The sequence below is a fragment of the Hippoglossus stenolepis genome, chromosome 1 (assembly GCF_022539355.2).
Source record: "Hippoglossus stenolepis isolate QCI-W04-F060 chromosome 1, HSTE1.2, whole genome shotgun sequence".
In the NCBI taxonomy this organism is placed as follows: Eukaryota; Metazoa; Chordata; class Actinopteri; order Pleuronectiformes; family Pleuronectidae; genus Hippoglossus; species Hippoglossus stenolepis.
This window is the reverse complement of record NC_061483.1, coordinates 31,649,536-31,674,565: the sequence shown is the minus strand read 5'-3', so window position 1 is coordinate 31,674,565 and position 25,030 is coordinate 31,649,536. Positions and strand designations below refer to the sequence as shown.

Below are 25,030 nucleotides of genomic sequence, written 5' to 3'. Positions count from 1 at the left end.
AGACAATAGGAAAAATTAGCTCAAGTTCCTGGATGAATGCATCAGGACAGACACAATTCAGTAATGGAATACAAAAAGACTCATATGTTCTCCTCAGTTCCTGAGCTAACCCATGCTTTCATGTCAATACAGGTCATTACACATACAGTAATAGGGAACAACTAATGCAGACTTGAAAAGCAGAGACAGGTGATATTTTGCAATTAATACACCAGTACATGGTGTGATAACTGTACTTCTATATTTCAATATCTATTAGACCAAAATGAAGCCACGGTCTAACCCTACAACTGCACTAAACAATGTGTTTACATCTAAACAGCTCAAACATACACAACAAGGTGCAATCTACATTTTACCTTTAATCTTTTAATTTTCCTTTGCCTTCAGTTATTAGTGTGATACCAAAAAGCTGCTAAACTGCACCATTGCCTCAATACACATTCCCTTTACCCATAGTGGACTGTTGTATTTCTGTTATACAAGTTCAACCGAATATTTGTGAAGCTTTAAGAATTTATTTGTGGAAAACATAGATGGAGTAGTTACTGTGGAGCTCAACAAAGAGGGTTTGCATGTTGGAAGTTGAGAGGCAAAAATCTCAGTTAAATCAAAAATCGAAGAAAAATATCAAAAATGAATCTGTAACGTATCCTCTTGTAAAATTGTTAGGGCCAATATGTCACATCCAGCAGAAACAGAACAATATTACCATGCATTTGGAGTCATATTTGTGATATTATAAAGAGAAATGTCCAGTAGCTAGACATTTAACTGTGTGTTGTTGATAAGCATCATTGTATGGGCATCTGTGGTTGTTCAGATGGGAAAGCGATCAAGAATGAAATAGTTATATTGTAGAGAGTACTTTTTGATTTGTTATCTCATCAAATGCATACCCCCGAAATGAAGATGTCTCATCAAGATGTTTTTTTAATCTTAATTGCTTCCATAACGAAAACAATGATGACCACACTGATGTGCATCATAATGCTATGTAGCTAAGCTGTGCTTGGTTTTTCACAGTTCTTTTTTAATTGTCTCATCTCAGGTGTTTGAGCATGGATATATAATGTGCTTGTGTCCTTCTAATGATTTTTCAACTTTACCTTCTAAGGATTCAGCACACATCTACCGTGAGTGTCTTTATCATGAAGTTTTTATCCACAAGATGAAGTTAAGTCCAATATTCACTCATCCTTTATCTCTGTTTTGGTCCAGTGTCTTACAAAATACTGTATCCAATTCTTAAAGTAAAATATAAGTAAAAGTAATGTTGGGCAGGTAGTTTTTATCAGAAAAAGCTGCCTACAACTGCTGGAAACTAAACTGCTTTAATAAAACCAAAAAAACTAACTACAAGTTTTATTATATATATTATATATAGTATATTCAACCCCTCCAAAACAACACAACACAAGAACAGGTTGGGGTGTGAAACAGTCACCTGGGATTACCACAAAACAGGATTTTTTCTTTTTATTCTGATATGGGATTGGGGCGGGAGTATTTTGTGGGAATCAGATGGACAGCGGTGAATACCCAATCCCATCTATCCCATCACCCTCCAGTGGATATGTCACGATGAGTGACACCCTTCAAATGACTACAGTACGTAGACTTAGACTATTCGGTGTGATCATCGACGTCACGTCCATATTTTATTCTGCTGTGCTTGAAAGCATAATTAGATATGGAATGGCAGCATGGTTCGGCACCCTCACAGTCCAGCAGAGGCCAATAATTGAGAATATAGTAAAACCGGCTATGAAGGTGATGGGCAAAAAGGACTATCCTTCCCTTCAGACCATCTACGAAGGTTCTGTGGTCAGACTGGCACACAGGATCCTTAATGACCCGTCACACATTCTGTTCCCCAAATTCGACCTGTTACCATTAGGCAGACATTACAGAGCCTTTAAGTGTAAGACCAAACGCCTCAAGCTCTTGTTCATATCAACATCCATCATGCTACTGTACAAGGAGACGTGTTGATTCAGTCATGCATCTAATAACCCTCGCACTTGACTAGCACATTTCACACTTAGGTTTTTAAGTTTTAATGCCGGTTTCTGGTTCTCATCTGGCTATATCCTTTTAGTATTTTATCATTTTAAGTGTCTTAGGGCAAGTACAATATTCAATTCACTTTTATTCGGCATTTTTGTTTTGGGTCTTTCGTGATATGTCTTTGTGTACTGTTTGTTGTTGTAATATGTACTGTTCTGCAGCTGCTGTAGCACTTTGGCCCAAGAAAAATGTCCCATTGGGACAATACAAGTATATTTGATTGGATTTGATTGGATTTTAAATTATATATACCCATATGGCCCATTCATTTAAAGACATTGATTTAATAAGTTATTTATTCGAATTCATCTCTACCGTGTACTGTTCAGAACAGCAGTGCCATACTGCTGACTTGCAGTTGTAAAATCAGAATTATTCTGCTTTCAAGGGAATATTTATTTTACTTACCGAACCTATACTTATATATTACAAGAGATATATTAATTTCTGTTATTGCTTACCAAAGCATTTATAGTGTGCTTCTGAACAATGTTTAATTTAATGTATTATGTACTGCACTGTACTTAACAGCCCATTCTAAATTACTGAACACACGTATCACACTAACTTCTCTATTGCAATGATGATGAGGATGAAGCTATTCACAGCTGTTTTTATACAAAACAAATAAGCTCCTTTACTTGTGTTAGGAGCATGCATGGATAACAAAGACAATAATTACTCCCTCTTACATTTGGCAGTGATCTTTATCCAAGCACATTTGTTCTTGTAGGTCATACAGGCATTATTCCAGCTGTAATGATGCTGAGATTGATTCTTTTCACATCCCCAAAAGCTAGACACACTGTCTTTACTTAAACACCAAAAATTTCTTGGAAAGTGTGTCATTCCACATCTTTTCTTCATGGTCACAATGATGCTCAATAGTGATGACATATAAAGTGTGTTTATCCTTCACTGTGAACCGGCATACAGGCAGACACAGAGGGACATGATGTACTTGTACTTATTATTTCCATTTGTTGCAGAAAGAATATTCCTGTATCTTTTGTACATCTGAGTTGCTTCTTTTGTATTCATGAATTGCCTGTTAATGTTTATTCCATCTTGTGTCTCAGCTCCCTGTTAAATTACACAAAGGAATGTACCAAGAACAGAGCAGCTTTAAAGTCATTATCCATGACATTTTCAAACACTTATTAGTAATGCAAATTTTAAGCAAATTCCATAGTCAGTTAATCGTTGACAATTTATGAAATACACTGCTTTTTCCATAATAAAAACGTTTTTGTAAACCACTGACTATGTATGCCACAGAATTGTGATAAATTACGAAGAGAAAATAATGGATGAAATAACACTTACTTGAAAACAACACAAAATAATGAAGAATGACAAAAACAATACATGTAATATCGCAGATGCTCTGCACTGTCGCTGTTTAACAATTGGCTAGACATTCAGTGATGCACAACTTGTAGGCTTCACTAGTGAACGTATATGAGGTCAGAGGAAATGTGATAGACATATCTGACAAACAATGAAAGCAAATAGTTCTCTTATCAAAAAGGCTATATCCTTCACACTCATTATTTGCCCTTCACTTTCTTAGAACAAGAGTTTGATACACCTGAGGAGCAAATGATATCCACAGCTACTATTGTTGTTACTGATCCATTTCAGAGGTAATTTTTTTAAATCTGTTTACACAACCTGGGTATTGTCATAGATAGTTATATTACTCATGGATAATTTATTTTTGTGGATGTGGTGTTGAGTTTGCTGGGGAGAATTGGAACTTTACCCGCAGTTTGCTTTTCACACATGCACAACACATGAGCAACAAATCCTCAGATAGCTTTACAGGAACAAACAGATTTTCAGACATTTGTGCACTGTTGTTCATCCCAAAAATATTCAGTCCTCAAATGGAGGGAAGCTGCTGTTACAATCTTTCTTTTAAATGTAAATTTTGTTGAGCTCAAAGTATCATGTACCTTGAGCATTGGGATTTCGGAAGAATATCATTTTTTGCTAATGATACAAGGTGTGTAATGTTTTATATTTTTATTGTTTAGTTATCTATTTATTCACCTTTGCGGGTTTAGTTGGAGAGAGTGAGTGGGGACACCCTAATTTTTTGTTGACTTCTACGCTATTTGCTTTCGATCTCTGTGATTGCTTCAATTTATGAGATTGTGCACATTACAAGTTCATCATCTTTTTCTTGAATAAAAAGTTTAAGAGATTTTTCTGGATCTCAGTGTTTTTTGTGTCTAAGCGAGTCAATAAAAGTATTCAAGCTCGACATCAGCCTGTTAGGGACAATTTAGTTTACTAGAGTTGCTACAGGGATGTTTGGTAACCGGATAAGCCTCAGTCTGCGTTTATTATATAAATCTTCTTGGATCAACTGCTTGATATAAATCTTAAAGGAGCCACAGTATCCATCAGCTCTGACAATTAAAAGTCAAGCATAAGTCCAAAATGAAGCATGAGCATAGAAACAGCAAAAGTGAACACAGATGTTATGTCTGATAGTTTTGACCTTGACATAACTCATTCACCAAAGATTAGAATGTTAAAGTACTGACTTTCATCAAGGAGTTGAAGGGAACATCCTATGTTTCTATTCAAAAATGTTTTTTTGAATTGAAAACGATCCTCAACCAGATAAGAGTTTTAACTCCACATTAGAAATAATCTCCTAAAAAGCATGTCCCATGACTATTCACCATTACACTATTCATGTACGTGTGAATGTAAAATGGAAGCAGATTGTCTACTCGGCAGATTGTTGCTTAGTTGTAGAAAATACTACGAATGAGGGAATAGCAATGGTGAGCTTTTCTCGGGCCGATGATGAGGTGTAACTGTTATTGACAGTAACTATTAGCAACACTGGTAGTCAGTCATTACTGATAAGACACAATTCGAAAAAAGATATAGGTGATGCATTCTTGTTTCCAAAATAACTTTGTTTCAGGCCCTTCAGATGGAGATACAGCCCTGGAGTTCTCATTTTAAAATGCGCCAGCTGCTTTTCCAAATTCTCTTTTTTAGGGGCCTGAAAGCTCAGATGTATTTTAGAACAAACTACTCAAAGTGCTTTAGAGTTAAGTTTTTGCCATTCACCCATTCACACACACATTCATGTAGTGCAGCACTTTATGTATGAGAGTGGGCAATATTGGGGTTCAGTATCTCGCGCAAGGACACATTGGAATGCGAAATGTGAAAGACTAGGAGCGAACGGCCGACCTTCTGGTTAGAGGACGACCTCAGCCTCAACCTCTGCATCAGCAGAGATACAACAACTACTCCTGAAAACAGTTTGTTTGAATGACACACACAATGAACTGACTCAAGCCAAAATTACTGAGTAACATGTTCAGACCAAGAAAATACAATATGTGGTTGCAGGTGGGTGAGGCTGCTTTGCCTCATACTCTAGTACTCATCAAAATCACGACTGTTTGCTGTCCTGGCTCCTAAATGGTGGAATGAGCTCCCCATGGACATCAGGACATCAGAAAGTTTACACAACTTCCGCTGCAAACTAAAAACACACCTCTTCTGACTATACCTTGAATAAAAGTTTAAACTAGCAATTTAGTAGCACTTAAATGACACTTACTTATAGCACTTTGTAGTTTGGCTTTCTTGAAGAAATTGTACTTTCTTGATTCTTGTTGTTCTGGGTTTGTACCCTCATGGTTGAATGCACTTATTGTAAGTCGCTTTGGATAAAAGCTTCATCTAAATGAAATGTAATGTAATGTAATGTAATGTAATGTAGCAATGTTGTTGTTTTACTTGGTGCTATGTTTTACTGCACCTACATGTTCCATCCAACAGTGCAGCCCAGAGACTCCAACCGTTTCCTTTGCTTACCAGCACAAATCTTCTAACTCCAAACTTTTAAATTCAACATAGAGGCTGAGTGTCATTTCTTTTCAATTTTCATTAACATAAATAACCTCTTTTAAAACACATTAATTTCAACCAGTATTGAAAAAGTCTATAGATAACAGCCATAACATATAACAACATATAACAAAGATACACAGAGACTGAAGCAGACAACAGCTGCAGTTGGAACTTACATCTGCAAACACAGGCACCCTGTTTATATGGAGGAAAAGATAGAAGTAATGAAAAATTATCTCAAAATTAAGTGACCTCTGTCTGGATTTTAAGATTTTGGTTATATCACACAGCCCATCTAAATAGATTTCAAAATGTATAAATTAGTTTGAACTAATATCAATATATTTCTCATTTTAAATTAAAATATCATTCATGTTTAAACTTACTCATCTCCATGTACTCTGGGCTGAGGCCAACAAATGGACCCAGTAGGTGGTCTTTCTCGTGACGATGCAGGCTGTTGGTCAGCTCTTCCTCCTGCTTAGAATCTGACTTCCTCTTCCGCAGCAGTTTTTTCAGCTTCCTGTAAAAAACAAAAAACAGTGATAAAATAACACATTCACCTTTGTTAATGGAGCCTGACCTATGCTGGACCTTTAAGTTAAAATCAGAACATACATGAACACACGTTCATGTATGTTCGTTAATTAAGAATTGTATACATGTTAATTTACATGCAATATGAAAATAGGATTATCCTTCAGGTACCTCGCAGAGTTTCTGACCAATAGTGGTTGGTAATGTGGCTCAGCAAATTTATTATTATACATGTTATATGAAATTAGTATAATTCATGTTATTGCAATTAGTAATGGCTGGTGCCAGTAATGTGCCAAGAAATTCAGCAAGCCTCAGAAGAAAGCAGGGGAGGAAAACAAAATGTAATGGATGTGGATATCATGTGTGTGCTATGACCAACAACAACCTGGTCTGAAGTCATTAGCAAAGTTTCATTTCATTTATTGGCGGATAGTTGGTGACACATCCATTTGGTTGTTTCTTATTGTTGGAGTTCAATAAGATCTATGAATTATAAATGTGACACAGCTCAATTGTGTGCTGTTGGTGGACTGTATGATAAAGAAAAGGACCCAAACACATGGTGCACTCTCTACGCCTCAGTTTACTGTAAGGATGAAGAAAGACAGAGAAAATTGCAGGCTACCAGATTTCAGCAAGGTGTGTCTGGTTTCCAGGTATGTGTGTGTCTGAAAGCCAGACAGGCATTTAAATGATTCCTCTTACATGTAAGTACAAGTGAGTAGGTGTGCACAATTTGTTCTGTTGCTTGCTGAGCCTGCGTGTTGTGATCTGTTGTTTTGCTTGTCATCTGTGTGTGACTGTTGGTGTTAGTGTGTGTGTTTGTGAATGTTGCACAGGGAATGCTTTGCACTCACGGTATGCCGATCTCAAACAGGTTGTTCTGGATGAGCTGCTTGCCCAGCATGGTGATGCACAACTGGATGCACAACTCCATGAGGCAGCCCGCATGAGCACACTGGGGAGAGAAGAAGAGAAGAACAAAGAGGGACATGATCAAAGTGAGGCAGAAGAGCATGAGAGAACAGGGACAAGTGACACAGCTGTTTTATATGAGGATACAAATATTTTTTGGGAGGCTCAGGATTATTACAAAATATATATAACATATAGTACTACACAATTAATATTAAAGGATCCTTGTATTTAAACCTCCGTAGCAAGGACTCATGATTGATGCCTTTATCAGCTGTGTCCATTACAATTCAGTGACTAATAGTCAGTTGAAATGAATTACAGTCATGCTGATAAATTTAATCTTCAGGATTGACAGCAGGCGACTATGGTAACTTGTAGTAAGTCTTTCCAGTATGGAAAAAGTATTTTCTGGCTATTAATGTCAGTACTGCTGTTAGAATTAAGTGACCTGAAGAAAATCCAGCTTGCTGGCATCACGGTATTTGACGGTGGATACACGCACAAAGTGTCATACTTGTTACTGATTGGCAGAGAGGGGTACATTACATGTTAAGCAGTTGGAGTCAAGTAAGAAAAATACTTCCTTTCCTATAAAGGCCTTATAGAACAATTCTGCTCTGATAACGAGCTTTATTGTATTATCTATTTCCCTGTGCCATTGAGATTCAACAACTATTAACCACATCAGTGAGCCACACTGTGACACTAAGAACCAATGACCTCAAGCGAAATGACAGTGGGAAACTCATGAGACAAAGTTAAGTCTTTTCGTGGGACCTCTTGACATCAAGAAAATATAATATAACATACACAGCATAAAATAAACAACCTTAACCTAAGTCAAGTGGAGTCGTATATAGTATAGAATTACCTCTTCCATTCTGTATGATCCAACAACATACAAGTAGTTTCCAGGCCGCCCAACAAGCCTGTGGACCAAACATAGCCATATGCATTGTATATGGTATCAAAGTAAAGGTTTGCCAAATGGTAGGTGAGAGCAGCAGCAGAAGAGTTTTTACATTACAAGTGGACCATAGAATTAGTTTGATTCTAATGATTTAACATAACAATGTACAAAAAACAAGCAGTGAGAGGTCGCTCTCTTACCTGCCCCGGAAAAAGGCCAAATAGACAATGGGTGTGAAGGCATTGACAAACTTCAAGATAAAAGTTTTGAAGATGAGGCGCTCCTCAAAGCTCTTGTCTGTCTTTGGAACCTCTGAAAAAGAGAAACATGTGTTATTATCCCCCACACATACTATATCATCCAGTAATTACTCACTTAACAGTGTTACTGTTAAGGCCGACTGTTTGTTGTAGAAGAATTTTCAGTACACTTTCAATAAATTAAGTAAGTGACATTCATGGTCTTTTATTTTGTTTTGGTATTGTCATATTTAACTTTTATAACATTTTTAATGAAGCATATTTAGAAAGGGAAGCCAATTGGAGCATCGGTGTAGAATGTGCTCTTCCCCTGAGACTCCAGAAGTCAAATTTTCGGTGAACTATCCCTTTAATAACAACAAATGAATTAAAAGAGAAAACTGCAGCAAATAAGGAGAACTAACTGCAAACAAGATGCATGGACTAATTCAAGGTAGATTTTAGAGCTCTTCCACCTTTTCTTGTCTGCTTAGCTCATCCAATTTAAAGTTCTTCATAGAGCAGATAACGTGAATACAAACATATTGATGAGAAAGAAAAAATAAATGAAACTGGGATTGAGTGTGCAACATGTGAAAAGCCAATGGGAGTTATGATGACAGCAGAGAGTATATGAGGCACAGCTACTAGTCCTGTAAGGCTGCTGAGGGTACTGCAACAACCTAACCTTACTGTGCTGCATAGTGCATAGTAAGTACATTACGATAATGTATACAAATATTATTCTAAAATGCTATGTTGAATTAAGTGTAACGTAATGCTCTGGTCCTATTGGCTACATTGAAAACACTCTATTTGCATGGGTTTAGCTAGGAAATTTAGAAAACAAATGTAAATGTAAGAGATGCGGAAGCTGCTAACAAAGATCATCAGTCTATCCCCGAATTCTTCAATTGTGAATTCTAATATTCTTGGAATTGAATCAAAACATTGACAGCATTTACATCATTTCCCAGGTTGTGCTTAATGATTTGAATATAAAATTTAAAAGCCCAACTGTAAAAGTCTTCTCTGCCCAAAGATTTTTTCTCTGACTGTGGGGAAGAAGCCAGTTTGTGGTGAAGTTAAATTCAATAGACAGTACCACAACAAACAACATGGCTCCTGGTGAGGTATAATATGTTTGTTTCTAGTTTAAAAAGCACAAACTGAATACACACTCAAATGTCACAGAGAAGGAGCAACAAACACAACACAGCAAAACACATCACGTGTAAGCAGAAATTAACTTTAACATTGATGTAGCAAACATCAAACAAAGACATGAGCTTCATGTTTAAAGGGGACATAGCATGCCCATTTACACAAGTTGATATGGTTCCTTGGGGTCTTATTAAATGTCTGTAACATACTTTGGTCAAAATACCACAAGGATCATTTAAAACAGCACCTTTTTACCCTGTATAAAACAGCCCTCCACAGAGTGACCTGTTTTGAGTGCCTGTTCCTTTAAATGTAATAAGGCCAGCTCCCCTCCCCCTCTCCCCCATGATTTTAAACGTCATAAATTACATATTTTATATGATATAAGAATTATCAAATATGCATCCATACTTTGTATTCCCCTTGTTGTCCTGGAGTTTTAATTTCCCAATCACGCAATTAAATGTCCCCCTCTGCCCATCCACTACCAGCACAAGCAGACAGACAGAGAAAAGAGAGGTGGGGGGCTATGAAGACCATCATTTGCAGACCCCGACATTCAGCGGGTACAACAACAAGCGGAGAAAGCAGAATCGCGGGCTGACCTTATATGTACAGTCTATAGGGCTGACCAGCGGAGAAATGCTAAATCCCGTGTGAACAGCCAGGCGGCTGCAGCTGGGAAGAAGCAGGCGCTGCGCTGCCGCAGCGGCACTTCGCGTCGGTGTAACCGGCGGAACTACTGTAACCCGGCGGAACTACGCCTTGGCGTACAGTGAAGCTGAGCACTGCCCGAAGTCTTCCACACAGCTGGCAGTGGAAGACCGCGCTGCGAGGCAGCGCCAGCAATTCTCCAGCGCGCAGCCGCCTGGCTGTTCTGGGGCGAGCATTTCTCCACTGAGTCAGCCCCATAGACTGTATATATAAGGTCAGCCGCGATTCTGCTTTCTCCGCTTGTTGTACCGTTGAATGTCGGGTTCGAGGTTACAGTGGCGCTGAACACTCAGTCTTCACACTGCTGCTGTGTGGCGCTGAGAGCCAAGGCCTGTAGGAGACTTCCAGTGTTCTGACACAATGCCCAGGAGCGCCAATCGAGTCGCTCAAGCATAGCGTTTCTGACTTAGAGGAACTATAACCAAAGCGGCGAGTGTTTTCCCAGGATTTTAGGTTGGTAGACATGCCAGATACCCACATTAACCTGTGACACCATAAAGTGGAATTTGCATGCTATGTCCCTTTAATTTGTCTTTTCCAGCAAACATGTTTTCTTGTAATAAGAACACCTCCAATGAGGGAAATTTGCCTCACCCAGTGTGGTGAGCCAGCGGGCGATGGCGCCATAGATTTCATCCAAGATGATGATGATTATGAGGTTGATGATGGCGGCGGTGGTTTTGACAGTGGCTCTGATGTTGGACCGTGCTGCAGGGTAGTTGCTCATGTGCAGCGCTGCCTTAATGCTAATCCGGTACAGGATGACTCCGAAGACTATGGCAAACGTCACAGCAATCTAAAAGTAGTGAGAAGGGGGGAACACCAAATCTAAAAATCAGCTGACACAAGGAAGAGTAGAGCGGCACAGCCTGTGCAGGTGACACATGTTGAATGCCCAATTTTGATACAGGTATTATTACGTGTTATGTTTCCCTAATTTAAACATAAATCTCAATTACATACATTTAATCTAAACAATTAGCAGGAATAAATACAGGTCAAACAGAACTGTAGTGTAATCACAATATAACAAATTTGAAGTCCTGTAGAAAGAGACAAAGTCATGCTACATTTTATTCAACGAAAATAACAAGGACTACAGCTCAGATGCATCATTAGCCACCTTAGACTGCAGGTATCTCTCTACTATCTGAACCAAGCCCACCAACTCCTCTTTTGGCCAGTTTAGTAGTTTTGGACCATTTCATAAAAGTCTGGCTTGGTATAGATTTGCTTTTGGTTACTTTTTAAAATATTATAAAAAAAATACATATCATGAATTCTGCCAGGGGGTTTATTTTTCATTAGAAAGAAAGCCTTTTGATGCCATCTACCTTTCATTGAAGAATGAAAAATAAACTATAACTTTTCAGCATGATCAGGTCAAGTTTTTAAGATATTGGTATGGGTCTGGTTAACATCAGTTTCATGCCGACACAGATGTCTACAATTATACAGACATGCATGGGCTTGTGCAGTTTAAAGGCATCAAATCTAAGTCTCTTTACACAAAAAATGTAACAGGTTAGCTTTCAATATGCAAGTGCATCAACCTAAACACAAGATGAACAGACATGATGACACAATGATTACATGTATTTGCCAGGGTGATAAAAAAGGACTGTCTCAGATGTCCTACATGTGTTGGAAATTCAAAGTGTGGTGATGCAACACTGGAGGGACGGTATTGAGACTCACTAGGAAGCCCATTGTGACCACAGTGGTTAGGTAAGCTGGCAGTCTGTCTGTACATGTCAGCTTCACCTTCTCCCCCTAAAGCGCACACACACACACACACACACACACACACACACACACACACACACACACACACACACACACACACACACACACACACACACACACACACAGACAGACAGACAGACAGACAGACAGACAGACAGACAGAGGGAGAAATAGAGAGAGAGAGAGAGAACAATGTGAGGGACAGAAAGCAAGCCGCATATAGTATCATTACTTCAATCTAGCTGTGCATTGAAACTGTGTGCACATTAATGTGTGTTTCTTCTGCCACAGCCTTATGACAGTCCTGTCAGTAGCACCTCTTTATGCTGCAAGCCTTCTGATGCACACAGCCCACACAACATAAACATACACACACACACACTATGTGGTTCCAGTAGAGCACAGCTAATTCTGCTCCGAGCTATCATGTCATATTCAAGCCTACTGAAAATTGGGTCAGATTCCCCAAGCCTGTGTGTGTGTGTTTGTATGCACCCTTATGTATTTGATGAAAAGGAAGATGTGACCTTGGCACAAGACAAAAGGCAAAAGGCTGCTAATGGATATGCTCAACTCTGAACATTGTTCCCCAGGACATGTTATCACAAATATGTTGTGTTCATTCTGTTTGTTTGTTTGTTTGATTGTTTGTTTTTACCACATACAAACATGTCTCAGTGTTTCATCAGCATTCAAAAATGCTGGTGACACAGCCATTACATGTTATCCCTCCAGTCAGTGCTCATTGTGAGTTCCCTGCTGATGGACAGTGTTTGTTTCTTGACTGTTACTGTGTGTACGAATATTTTTACATCAAAATTTGGTTATGGCTTTCTCTCTCTAACCCTCAATGTCCCACTACAACAGTATTTGAATTTAAGTTGAGACACAGTAAAGCAGATGGTGCAACTGAATAAAGTTCCAAGTTTAGTGTGAAGCTAAGAAGCGTATCATATCTGTGATTGATATCCAGGTAGCTATTTCTTTCAGTTTATTTAAATATGGATAGAAAAATAACACATTTGAAAATATTGCATAGCAATAATCCATTGTGTCTTCCATTTACATTATTGCTGCATAGTGCAGTTGTTTGGGTGTTAAATGACACTCCTACATATGCAATGTCAGAGGTTACATCCACACTAATAATATTCATTAGTTTATATTTTTGCTTAATATACATGATATCCACATTACCCTGGAATTATCAAGCCCCTAAAACAGAAACTCACTGGGACTTTTTCTTTTTCCTTCTTGATTGGTTATTTTAAGTCACAACTCAAATACTAGCAGTGAATGCAAAGCACTGCTCAGTTATTGTCAGAAAGAGTTCCACCTCGTCATTGTGCCAAGTAAAGAAATTCCTGCTCTTTATTTTCACCATTGCTGTTCCTTGTTTGTAGTAATTCTGTTACTAAGAAACAAGCTGCAGAGGAGACACTCTGCTTCCTGTTTACACTAGCACACACGTGACCATGGTCATGTAAAACAACATGAAAACATTTTAATGTGGACGTAATGCCAGAGTCTGTTCCTTAAAGTTCACTGTGGAGTTGTTGACCTCTTGTAATACAGCAGTATTTCACTTTTAAGCAGGTTTTGGTTTGTCATCTTAAAAAATATATATATATTGTAGAGAAAGAGAAAGAGAAAGAGAAACATACCAGCTTCATTTATTTCACTGGATTTATTCAAATAGTCTCTTTATCACAAGTTTGTCTAAAAGGATTTTACAGAAAAGGAGCTACAATTTACTTAATCAATAATCAATTCATTAAATAGACAAAATGAAACAATACTTAGAAGAATAAATAGCAACAAACAAAGAACAAATTATGTTACAAATAAAGTGTGGCTCTGAGTTCTGCAACAGCACCTTTATAGTTTAAGTTATAAAGAATGAATAAGATTGTAACGAATGTTACTGAATAATTTTTACCTTTGGAGTTGAATGTTCCAGTCTCATTGTTTTTTGCATGACTCGGAACTCATACTCTGCTCGGTTGTGGTCCTGGAAGAGAAACCAGTTTGGATGTTACAGTAACTGATACCACTGTGAGCAGTAAGCAGTTAGTGACAGTAAACTGTGGCGAAGATCCCTTTGACATTTGAGAATGGAGACAGAAATGGAATTAGCAACTTGTCTGCATTAAGTTTTGTAGCATGAGTAAGGTATGATGAAGTGTGAATACGGTGCTCTGTGAAAGAAAAAGAGAGAAATGCATTGACCCACCATGCAAAGATTATGCAGTCAACAGAAAACAGAAAACAACCTGTAGTTTAAGGTTGTATCACGATGCCCAGAGTCAGCTTTATGCTCAAGGGTTTAACTAAAGGTTTATTATCAAGCCTTAACCCCAACCCTAACTTAAAGAAAACCAGCATTTTTACACATCCATGTAATCTTTATCACACAATTTAAAGCTAAAATATATTTTTATTGATCAAATCTCATATCTCAGTTTGGACACTGCAGACACAAATGAATGCCTGGTGTAAATATAATCAGGTTAAAATGATACCTGGATATACAATCTGGATTGAAAACACACATTTTGTTGTGTAAATGGGGTATATGCGTCCACTACATGTAGTTCAAGTACACAGTAGTTAGCAACCTCTTTTTTTTCCTCCAAAACCTAAAATGTCTAATTTTCTATTAAAAGATACAACTGGCTAATACAACCAGGTTTATTGATTTTCACTAGATGGAGGAGGGAGACTGTTATGGGCAGTTATGTTGAATGATGGTTATGATAGCATGGGGTTTATTTGATGTGGTGGTCACCTTTGTTTTGAAAATACATTTGCCAGAGTTTTTCGATATAATAGCTAAGTTACCTTATACCTCTTTTCTCTGTGCTCTGCCAGGCCCCATGAACCTGTATCTATATATGCATCTGTAGACTCACAGAGACTGACACTTTCCTAAGACCAGAGATCAAGCACTTAATACAAAATGCTCCGGAGCCACTTTTGGCCTGTAGCTCCATGTGTTAAAAACATAAACCATAAACCTGCTCTTGCATTATTGTGCATTAAAAAGTAAAAATTATAGTTATTCAGAAACACTGACAAATCATCACTTGATAAAGATGACATAGTGTTTAAAAACACCTAATTACACATCGGCAGAAAATGTCTATACACCATACAGTTTAAGTTTGTGTGGGTTTTTTGTGAAATGTATGGTTTTGACACACCACTGTCTTCACAGCCCACGTGTCTATGTGCAAGGCTAAAAGTGAGCTGAGGAAACACGTTCAAATCTTGGGCCTAAAACCACATGTACTACATGGTCCTACGTGTGTGTTAATGAGGAGAAAATGTGAAATTAACTGATCCTCAAGTTCATCAAAATAGCATCAAGAGCCTATGTCTTTGTGCTGTCAGTGCACAACATTTTATTATAACTTTCATCCAGCAAGAACTGAAGCTTGAATAACACCCTCTGGCTTGGTATATGTCTCTTTTCTTGCCTGAAGAATTGTACTGGCACCACCATCTCTGAAATCAAATTTGTTTCTTTCTCTTGAATTAAAAATGTGCTCCCTAATCCACTGTTGAATTCGTTTTTCAATGTTTAGGTGCATACATTTTTTATATAACTTCTTGTGACTCTGAATGTAAGTGTTCAATTCGGGGGAAGAAAGATATTCTGCCTATTTAATGGGTGTAGAGTTGTCTCTCTTTAACAGGGAAACATTTTAAAAGAATAGTCAAGGAAAAAGAGGAGCAGATATGAGTCAGCTGTCCTGTTAAGTACACTGCCATTAGTGGTAACAAATAATAGGATTGTTTTGAGAAGCCAAAGGAAGGGCCAGCATCAGGATGAACCTTTTAGAGAAATATAGCAGGTACCGAAATGTAACATTTACAGAAGCAAAAAGATGGAGAAGATGTCAGCTGAAAAAAGCTCAGGCTGATTGTTAGACACCTTGAGGAGGAAAAGTTAAGTAACAGCCATCCGCAGAAGTGATCTGAAACAGTGAGTCAAAAAAGAAAGAAGATAAAGAGGTAAGCAAGTCGGGTCCAAACCTTATGTTCCTCCTGTAAAATGCCAACAAACACACACAAAAACACATGGACATGATGTCAGTCAGAAGTGCCTGTCTCTGAGCAACTGAACAACATATTTAGAGCAACACAGAAAAGTGACAAACAAAATGATTTCATCCAAATGGCAATGCACTGTTCCATGATTATGATTTAAACAAAGGACATTCACAAACACTGTATTAAAGTTTTAACTTAAAATGACCATAGTAGTATTATTGCGCACATACACACTAAGAGTCACTATTGTGACAACATTAATAACAGATGTCTAAAAGAATAAAACGATTATTATTATTACATTATTTTTATTTATAATTAAGCTTTAGAAGTGCTGGTAATTGAATTATGACAGTGCTCGATGTTTCCTCTTCACTCCTGTCTTTTTGCGAAGCTAAGCTCATTACCTCCTGGCTGTAGTTTCATATTTAGTCCGCGAATATGACAGTGGAATCGATCTTAACATCTAACTCTAAGCTAGAAAGCCAGAATGTGCAATCTATATACACTTGATGTATGTAAGAAGGTATTTGTGGTGCTCTCTCTCTCACCTCCTCCTCCTCGCCGAAGCCTGTCAGGTCCCAAATGTAGTTGAGACGCATCTGTCGTCTCTTCCAGTGCTCCATGAAAAGCACCGCTACATAACCAAGCACACACAGAAAACTAAGCACAGACTCAAACACAATCACTTTTTCTATGCTACCAGTGTGTGAACATCCACTCAATTATATTTTCATCTGTCTAAATAAATGATGCTGTATCTGAATTATGTGAATATATTCAAAAAGGTTATTGTTTAAATTTTGATCCCTTGTAGACATTTCAACAATGCTCATTTTACTCATGGTCATGCTTCCCACATGAAGGCATACTTATTTTAGTTGACATATTAGTTAAATAGTTTCTGGACAAGAGTGGAGCTCTACATCACAGAAACAGAGTAATAGGATCAGACTTTCATAGTTTGTTAACAAATGGTATAATGATGAATAGCTTTCAGTCTGTTTACATCTACACAGTTTGCTACAGCAACCAGTTTCCCAATAAGAATACATACATAGACTCCATCCATCTGTAATCTATACTGGGATTGAGGTCGGAGCTGGAGTCTAACCAACTGGAACCAACATAGAGTGTTTTCCCCCTCATCAGCTCTACATTAGGTGAATACAGATGGCCACCTTGCTGTGACTCTGTAAGACACTAGCTTTGTCTAAAACACATAACACCTCCCTGCTGCTGCTAACAGATGGCAGTGTGGCTTGATGGGACACCAGAAGAAGTCTGCCTGTGTGTTTACATTTCTAGATTCCTACAGTAAATTTCATGTGCATTAGCGGGTAAATGTTTTGTAGTTCTGGATTAAATGTTATGATTTATAAATTGGATTTGTTCTCTAGCAATGCTAAGATACACAGCCTGTATCAGTAAGATCCTGCTCATCTAATCAGGTTTATTGGACCCTAGAGTATGCCCTTACCCCAGAGGGCCATGAAGATGGAGAAGAAGACAGTGGCTGGGTTGTCGAACAGGTGGCTGGCGCGGGCTGTGCCACAAGCACTCACCAACTTCCAGTAGCTGCAGGCACGGTCACACAGCGGGCACATGGTGATATTGTTCCTTGGATCACAAATCTCCATACTGACAACAAAGAGTTGGGTGGAAGATATGAGTTATTCAAGGGGGGGGGGGAGACAGTAAAAGGATGGTGGAGGGCTTAGTTTCACATTATATGAACAAAAAAACACTTTAGTACTTAGATGTGTTTCAAGAAATTATTTTTGTTTACAACAGGCTTGTTGTGATTACCAGTGTCAACCTTGTATCCCTTCCTGTTTCAGAAACATATGACCAGTGCGTTAAGGAGGGTATGAAAGTTAGGAATTAGCTTCAGACTGTTCGCACCAATCTGGATAATATCACAGTGTACAGCATTCATTTTTGCATAAACATTTTACAGAGAAACAATTGAGAAAGATATTGTGGATAGAATGTAGAAAATTTGGCTAATGAGTCAACGTTAATCAATCTATGATTTATAGATTTCATGTAATCTCTAATGGCTGGCAAAAATCAAATGCCTAGTGTAATATGTCAATCATCATATTGCCAAACCAGGGACATGCTCTCTGCATGTACAAGTCTATACTGACTTGGTGATGCATTTCACATAAAGCTTTAGCATGGGATTATGTGAAAAGATCCTTATTCTGAGGGTGTGTTCTGAGTCAAACCACACTGCAACATGTCTACATCTATCAAGTCATCTGCTGCTTCCGAATGCTTCAAATGTAATTTCCTAGACCAAGTGAACATCTACCATTGTTTTATCACTACTTCTTGTTAATTCAAAACATTTTTTTACAATATCAGTTGTAATTTCTTAATTCACCCAGTAAGCAAAACAAGAACCTTGTCCTCTCACTACTGGGGTCCCTCAAGGTTCCATCCTGGGTCCCCTCCTTTTCTCTCTGTACACCGACTCTCTCGGCTCTGTCATTCATTCATGTCTTTTCCTACCACAGCTACGCAGATGACACCCAACCAATTCTCTCTTTTCCACAATCTGAAACACAAGTAGCAGCACGAATCTCTGCCTGTCTGACTGACATCTCTCAGTGGATGTTCGCACACCACCTGAAAATCAATCTTGACAAGACCGAGCTACTTTTCCTTCCAGGGAAGAGCTCTCCCACCCATGTCCTTGCTACCACCATCGACAACTCTGTGGTAGCCCCCACCCAGATCGCAAAGGAACCTGGGTGTGACACTTCACAGTCAACTCTCCCTTACCACCACCATTGCTGCAACAACCCGATCGTGTAGATACATGCTGAACAACATCAGGAGAATACTTCCCCTTCTCACTCAGAAGGTGGCACAGGTTCTGGTCCAGGCTCTTGTCATCTCACGCTTAGACTACTGCAACTCCCTCCTGGTTGGTCTGCAAGTGGCTGCCCGCATCTGCTTCAAGACACGAGTACTTGCGTACTGTGCTGCGAACAGATTGGGCCCAGTCTACATCCAGGACATGGTGAAACCGTACAGCCCAGCCTGTCCTCTCCGCTCTTAATCATGACTGTTTGCTGTCCCGGCTCCCAAATGTTGACATCAGGACAGCAGAAAGTCTACACATTTTCTGCAGCAGGCTAAAAACACATCTCTTCCAACTACACCTTGGTTAAGAAGATAATGGTTTAATAAACATCGTCGACTGTGGTGTTTATATTTAAAAAGAAAAGTTAGTTGCACCTATATATGGCACTTACATGTAGCACTTTGTAGTTTGGCTTTTTTGAAGCAGGACAATACAGCACACAATGACTAATTTGCTACACTCACCAACTGTAGATGGGTGGCCTGAGAATGACGGCATCCATCTTGGGAGTGTTTCCCTGCTGGCTACAGGTAAGGGAGACCTCCAACCACCTGATCACAGCTTCCTTCAGCATCATGTGTTGGAGGGAGATGGACTTGACCTTGGCAGAGGCAATTTGCTTGCCTGTCCAATGATGGACTGATGAGTCTCACACTCAATGCTACCAACAGGTAAATAGGAGAGAGCAATTTTAGAGATCTAGGTTAGGCTATGGTGTAGCCCAATTTAAGTCTCTCTTGTTGCCACAAACTACATCTGGACAGGACAGCTGAGTCCAGAGGTTGGTCCAATTAGATGTGAAGATGAAAACAGTGACCTAGGGTTTTGCCCTTGTATCAACCCATGTAGATTCTTGTTTAGCTTTGCCCCAGTATCAGTTCCTGTACCTGCACTGATCGATACTGGCCACTGAACGGTGGCAGCAGAGTCCCAGAAGGCTTGTAACAATACTCAAGAGGGCAGTCCGACCACCTAGATAGCATTAGCAGACAACTGCATGTACAAAGAAGTCTTTGCCTGAGTGAAGGCAACCGATGTAAAGTTGTCAATCTCTTTCTTCTTCCAGCTAGTGTGAATATGTCACCACACATGACCATGTTGTTTTTGCCAGCTTCGATATAAGGTGATCAAACCAACTCATCAATGAAAAAATTACAATTAAGATAGTTAAAGATAATGTTAGTAAAATTCCAGAAAACAAGTAAAGAGTAAAATTTGTTAGGGGGTATTTTCTTACATAGCACCCAACTGTCACACAGACAAGACTGGCAACTCATCCTGTTTCTGATAAAAAATCAAGAATTATTATTTTTGATTTGGAATTATTATTATAGCTTAGCTGTCATCTTAACTATTAAACAATATTAATATGCCATATATACAACAAATTTACAATTGATTCTAGAAAATTCTTGTTGTGAAACAAGCTTACATATGTTTGGAAAGATGTAATATTTCAGATTCAATATCAAACACAAAGAGCTATCAAAATACAAAAGCACTTGAAAATATTTTGTTTTGGAAAACATGTCAGTTGTTCACTGAGTGAGTACTCTTTGGTGTCTATCAAAATGTGCCACATCCTAAAAGCATTGTTCGATTACAGTAGGGATATTTTATGTGTGTGTGCGTTGTGTACCTAGGGATGTTATCGTCTACAGTGGCACAGCCGTAGAGGAATACAATGACTCCAACGATGGCTGCAGGGATCAGCATCTGTGTGTAGACTCCTAACCAAGCAAAATACAGTCCAACCTTCTCCCCAAAATACTTCCTGTGGAAAGAGATACAAAGGTTTAAGGTTTTAAATTTACAAATTTACTATTACTGCATGACCCATGCAATGTGTAACTGCCAGTGTGTTCCATTAAAAGAGTCTTAATGTTCAAATCAAAGTATTCTTCATTGTGTAGAAAAACCTAGAAAATGATTTACGACACTTGACTGTTGCAGATGATGGAGAATAATTTAGCTCATTGTATGTAACCAGTTACATCAGTGTTGTGTTCCCTGACACTCCCTCAGTGTGCTTGGTAAGAGATTAGATCCTCAGATACAGTTCACACTCAAAGTCTCTTTCCTTCAGCCTACCACAGGACTATTGCTTCCATGTAAGAGCATCATTCTGCTTGTGAGAGTCCTCATCTGTCTTTCTTGCCTGCAGGCTGGTCAAGGCAGTAATTGCTGCTCTGAGAGCACCAGCCATGTTACATGTGTGAAGTAGGGAAATGTGTCTAATTGACCTGATGATTGCGACAATAGCACCGTTGTTGATCTGACCTGATGAGTCCAATGGGCTGGTACTTGTAAAAGACACTGTAGCTGGCCCACTCCTGGTAAAGTAGCTGTAAAGAAAAGGATGAGCTGATAATGGCATTGAATGTTGAAATACAATGGCAAGAAAAAGTAAGTGAATCCATTGGAATCACCTGCATTTATGTATAAATAAGTCTTAAAATATGGTGAGATCTTTGTCTAAGTTAGAAACAAACACAATCTGTCATCAATCAATCATCGTGTTTTTTTGTCACTCAACACATTGTTCAAATGTTCACAGTATAGGTTGAAAAAAGCATGTGAAGCCCAAGGCTAATGACATCAGCAGAAGCCTACTGGAGTCGTGAGTTGTCAAACCTGGAGTTCAGTCAGTGAAATCAGAGTGAAGGTGTGAGTTACAGTGACTTTGATTCAAAAAACCATAAAGATATTTTGACTTTGTTGTTCATCTGCTGACATAAAACATGCCTTGTAAAGAAAGGCCTCAGAAGACTGATGATCAAGCTGGAAAATACGCCCAAATGTTGAATGGACGGCATTTATATACTGTTTTGTAGTCGTAATGACCACTCAAAGTGTTTTACAATACCAGATATTCACCCATTCACACATCAGTGCTGAAGCTGGTGTCAAAGAGCTGTAAACACAGACACATGATCTTTGCAGCAGACTAAATACGTTACATCCTGCCTATGCCTGCTGCTCCACCCATCACCTGAATGCTGCGAGAACCTCCGTCTGCATTGTGCATGTGTCAAAGGCAAAAGCGGAGAAAGTCAAGACCTAATTCTCCGGGAGATCCCCCCCAGGATGAGTCAGAAAACGGCTCAATACGCAGGACATTACAGAAGAAGCTGCTCTCAGAAAAAAACATCTCTAAGCCATTCATGTTTGATAAAGAGAAGTGCAGTCGTTATATACATTATACTAAATGTTACTATTCAGCTAACTGAGCTACAGTTTTTGAATGACTAGCCAATATTTGCTTGTGCTGGCCACCAGATATTATTTAACTACATGTTTTTATTTGAGGATTTATGCTGTTATGCATCACTATAAAGCACATGTCTAATACATTAAAGAAAAATATTTACCTGCCCTCATATTTGCATTATAAATCCACTGATGAAGCATATTCACGGTTACATATTTTTTCATTGAGTGCTAAGTAAGTGGTGTACAGTGAGACCACAATCATTCAATGGTCACACTTCCAGAGTTACTGGGCGACAGGAAATCAATGTAATGAAAAACAGACCTGCAGGCTGAACAGAATATCCCCATTTATCTTAAAGAAAGAGCTTCAAACAGATTCTAGTCCAGCAGGGATTTCTGTCAGGTCATCACTGAGAACCCATTGTTGTAGGAAAACAATCATAATATACAAGGCATTAAATATATGCTGCCATATTCCCACTGGTCCAGTATAAGCCTTTTTGACAATAGCCAATTGAAGTTTAAAGTAATGACTGCTTCCCTGAAGCATTTCATTAAATCATTTAAAGTAGGTCAACCAGTATGGAAACACCAGGGTAAAGCAAATGGAATGTATTATTAGGTAAGTATTCAGCATTTACTTGGGACATTGCGTAATTTGTCCCTGTGTCTGTGCTGCAGGAGACATTAAAGTGTTTCACAGGTCACACAAGATTGACTGAGCAACAGATTGACCAATGGTGGCAATGAAAGCAATGTGAGTATACATCTTAATCTATGTTGTGTTGTATTTTATCTGGACCCTGAGTCTGAATAATAAATATCATCTTGAGTATATAGAGGATCATCTTACTACAATGATGCTACTACAATCACTACACTTACAATAATGATACAAATTTAAGAATATAAGCATTGTCCATATTGCAAGCAGGTAATTCAGATTGAGATTGCAGTGGATCAATTCACTGTAGGCAACATTTAAATGAACCAGTGTTGCAGTCACATTCATTTGTGTGGGCAGATCAGTTCCTTTGGAGATAAAATGTTCTATAATTGCACAGAGTTTTGGTCATTTAGCAGCACTCAGCTATTACATGACCAGAAATTATATTCAGTCCTTTTATACAATTTAAAACGTTATTATTTTAATGATCAGTAGAAATAGCTGGATCTTGCAAAACATTTTGTATTTGAGTCATGTGTTACAAAGTTGCATTTGTTCTAACAGTGGTGGTCATATTTTTTTAATAAAGGTTATAATACACTGCATTTATGTTCATATTTTATATTTATAATATTAGATTTTTGAATCACTGCTTCATTACTGTTCGTTACTGTATATAATGTATATATTTTATTTGCACCTTTAGTTAAGACTGAAATTCATCTCTAGCATATTTTAAAGGAGAATAAAAACTATGACTTATATCATCATATATCATCATTATTATTATGTATCACTGGTGTACATCTTGCTGTTACCATTCTTTAGTGAATGATGAATTTTAAGCTGCATTTTAAAGTAGGGGGAATGTAGATGGAATTTAGATTTACTTTGGTATTAATTCTAGACACATAGTTTTTAATGTACTATAATTCATACTGCAAGAATGTTTAGGTTAATAGGGGTGGGGTCAAACTTATTCATAGTCAGTGCTATGTGATACAGTTATCGCCAAACTGTTGACTGCAAACATGCTCTGATCCAACTACTGCTGATGAAATATACATCACTGTGAAATGGTGGAACATTTTCAAATGCAATCCACACTCCATCCACAGGCAGAGCAGCACACTGCAAGGCGTCAAATGAAGGCTTTTAAACACAAGAGGCAGGTCCAGAGGATTATTCAGGCAGCTTCACAGAACACTGAGCTTGTGAAAGAAACCATTTTATACTTAGCCTCTCAATGCTTATTCCTTCCCTTCCCTTCACGCACGCACGCACGCACGCACGCACGCACGCACGCACGCACGCACGCACGCACGCACGCACGCACACACACACACACTTATATGAAGGTTTTCAAAGCCTGTTGCCTTAGTGACACACACAGCCTAAAGTATAATTATGGAGGAGAGAGGACACTCAGCTCATCATATTGCTGACTTACTTTTATTCTTCTATAGTGGCAGACATAGGCTTGATCATGTAACCAATCTTGGCTACATGTTGAGTAGCCTGTATTAGTCACTTAAAGATAATGTATTAGTGCTTTGCATTAAAAAGAGGATATGCCCTTCCAAACACACTGAAACTGACACATCTGTTACTCAAATAAATCCTACTCAGAAATGAATATTTAATGAGATACATTTGTGTTAATACAATTCAAGAATATTTTACTTTTGTCTATGACATATCACATGTCAATAAAGCATGTAGTCAATTTCCTGCGACAGGAAGGATGTATTTGTGATTTGTAATTATGAATTTGTTACTTGTGATCATTTTTTTTTTTTATCTCCCGGCATTTACACAAATTAAAGTTTAGAAAAAGAAAATGCCTATGCTTTTCCTTTTAATATTGATAGACCTGTACCTCGACAGTTACCATGATACTCTGTCTTGGTTTTTATATAAAGCCCTCCCTTCAATGGAAATGTCTACTTCTTAATGTGAGTCTTATTGTCACAGCTCTGATCTGAGATCATTCTAAATTTGCAACTCCATTGCAGAACTTCTTA

The 25,030-nt window shown here is 38.3% G+C and overlaps 1 protein-coding gene across 3 annotated transcripts in view; it reads right to left on the bottom strand.

Moving 5' to 3' along the window:
• Positions 1–25,030, bottom strand: part of ano1a (anoctamin 1, calcium activated chloride channel a) — a 55,315-nt gene that overhangs the window by 7,955 nt on the left and 22,330 nt on the right. For 2 of the 3 annotated variants that reach the window (XM_035153410.2, XM_035153402.2), the window contains exons 10-21: positions 21,407–21,471; positions 20,766–20,900; positions 17,729–17,889; positions 16,800–16,885; positions 16,231–16,242; positions 14,132–14,203; positions 12,145–12,219; positions 11,041–11,242; positions 8,530–8,641; positions 8,291–8,348; positions 7,359–7,459; positions 6,348–6,484 (exon numbers count right to left, since the gene is read on the bottom strand). In XM_035153410.2, the coding sequence (XP_035009301.2) occupies positions 6,348–6,484; positions 7,359–7,459; positions 8,291–8,348; positions 8,530–8,641; positions 11,041–11,242; positions 12,145–12,219; positions 14,132–14,203; positions 16,231–16,242; positions 16,800–16,885; positions 17,729–17,889; positions 20,766–20,900; positions 21,407–21,471 (1,216 nt within the window). The remainder of the gene's footprint in view (positions 1–6,347; positions 6,485–7,358; positions 7,460–8,290; positions 8,349–8,529; positions 8,642–11,040; positions 11,243–12,144; positions 12,220–14,131; positions 14,204–16,230; positions 16,243–16,799; positions 16,886–17,728; positions 17,890–20,765; positions 20,901–21,406; positions 21,472–25,030) is intronic. The other variant, XM_047339347.1, reaches the window with a different exon arrangement.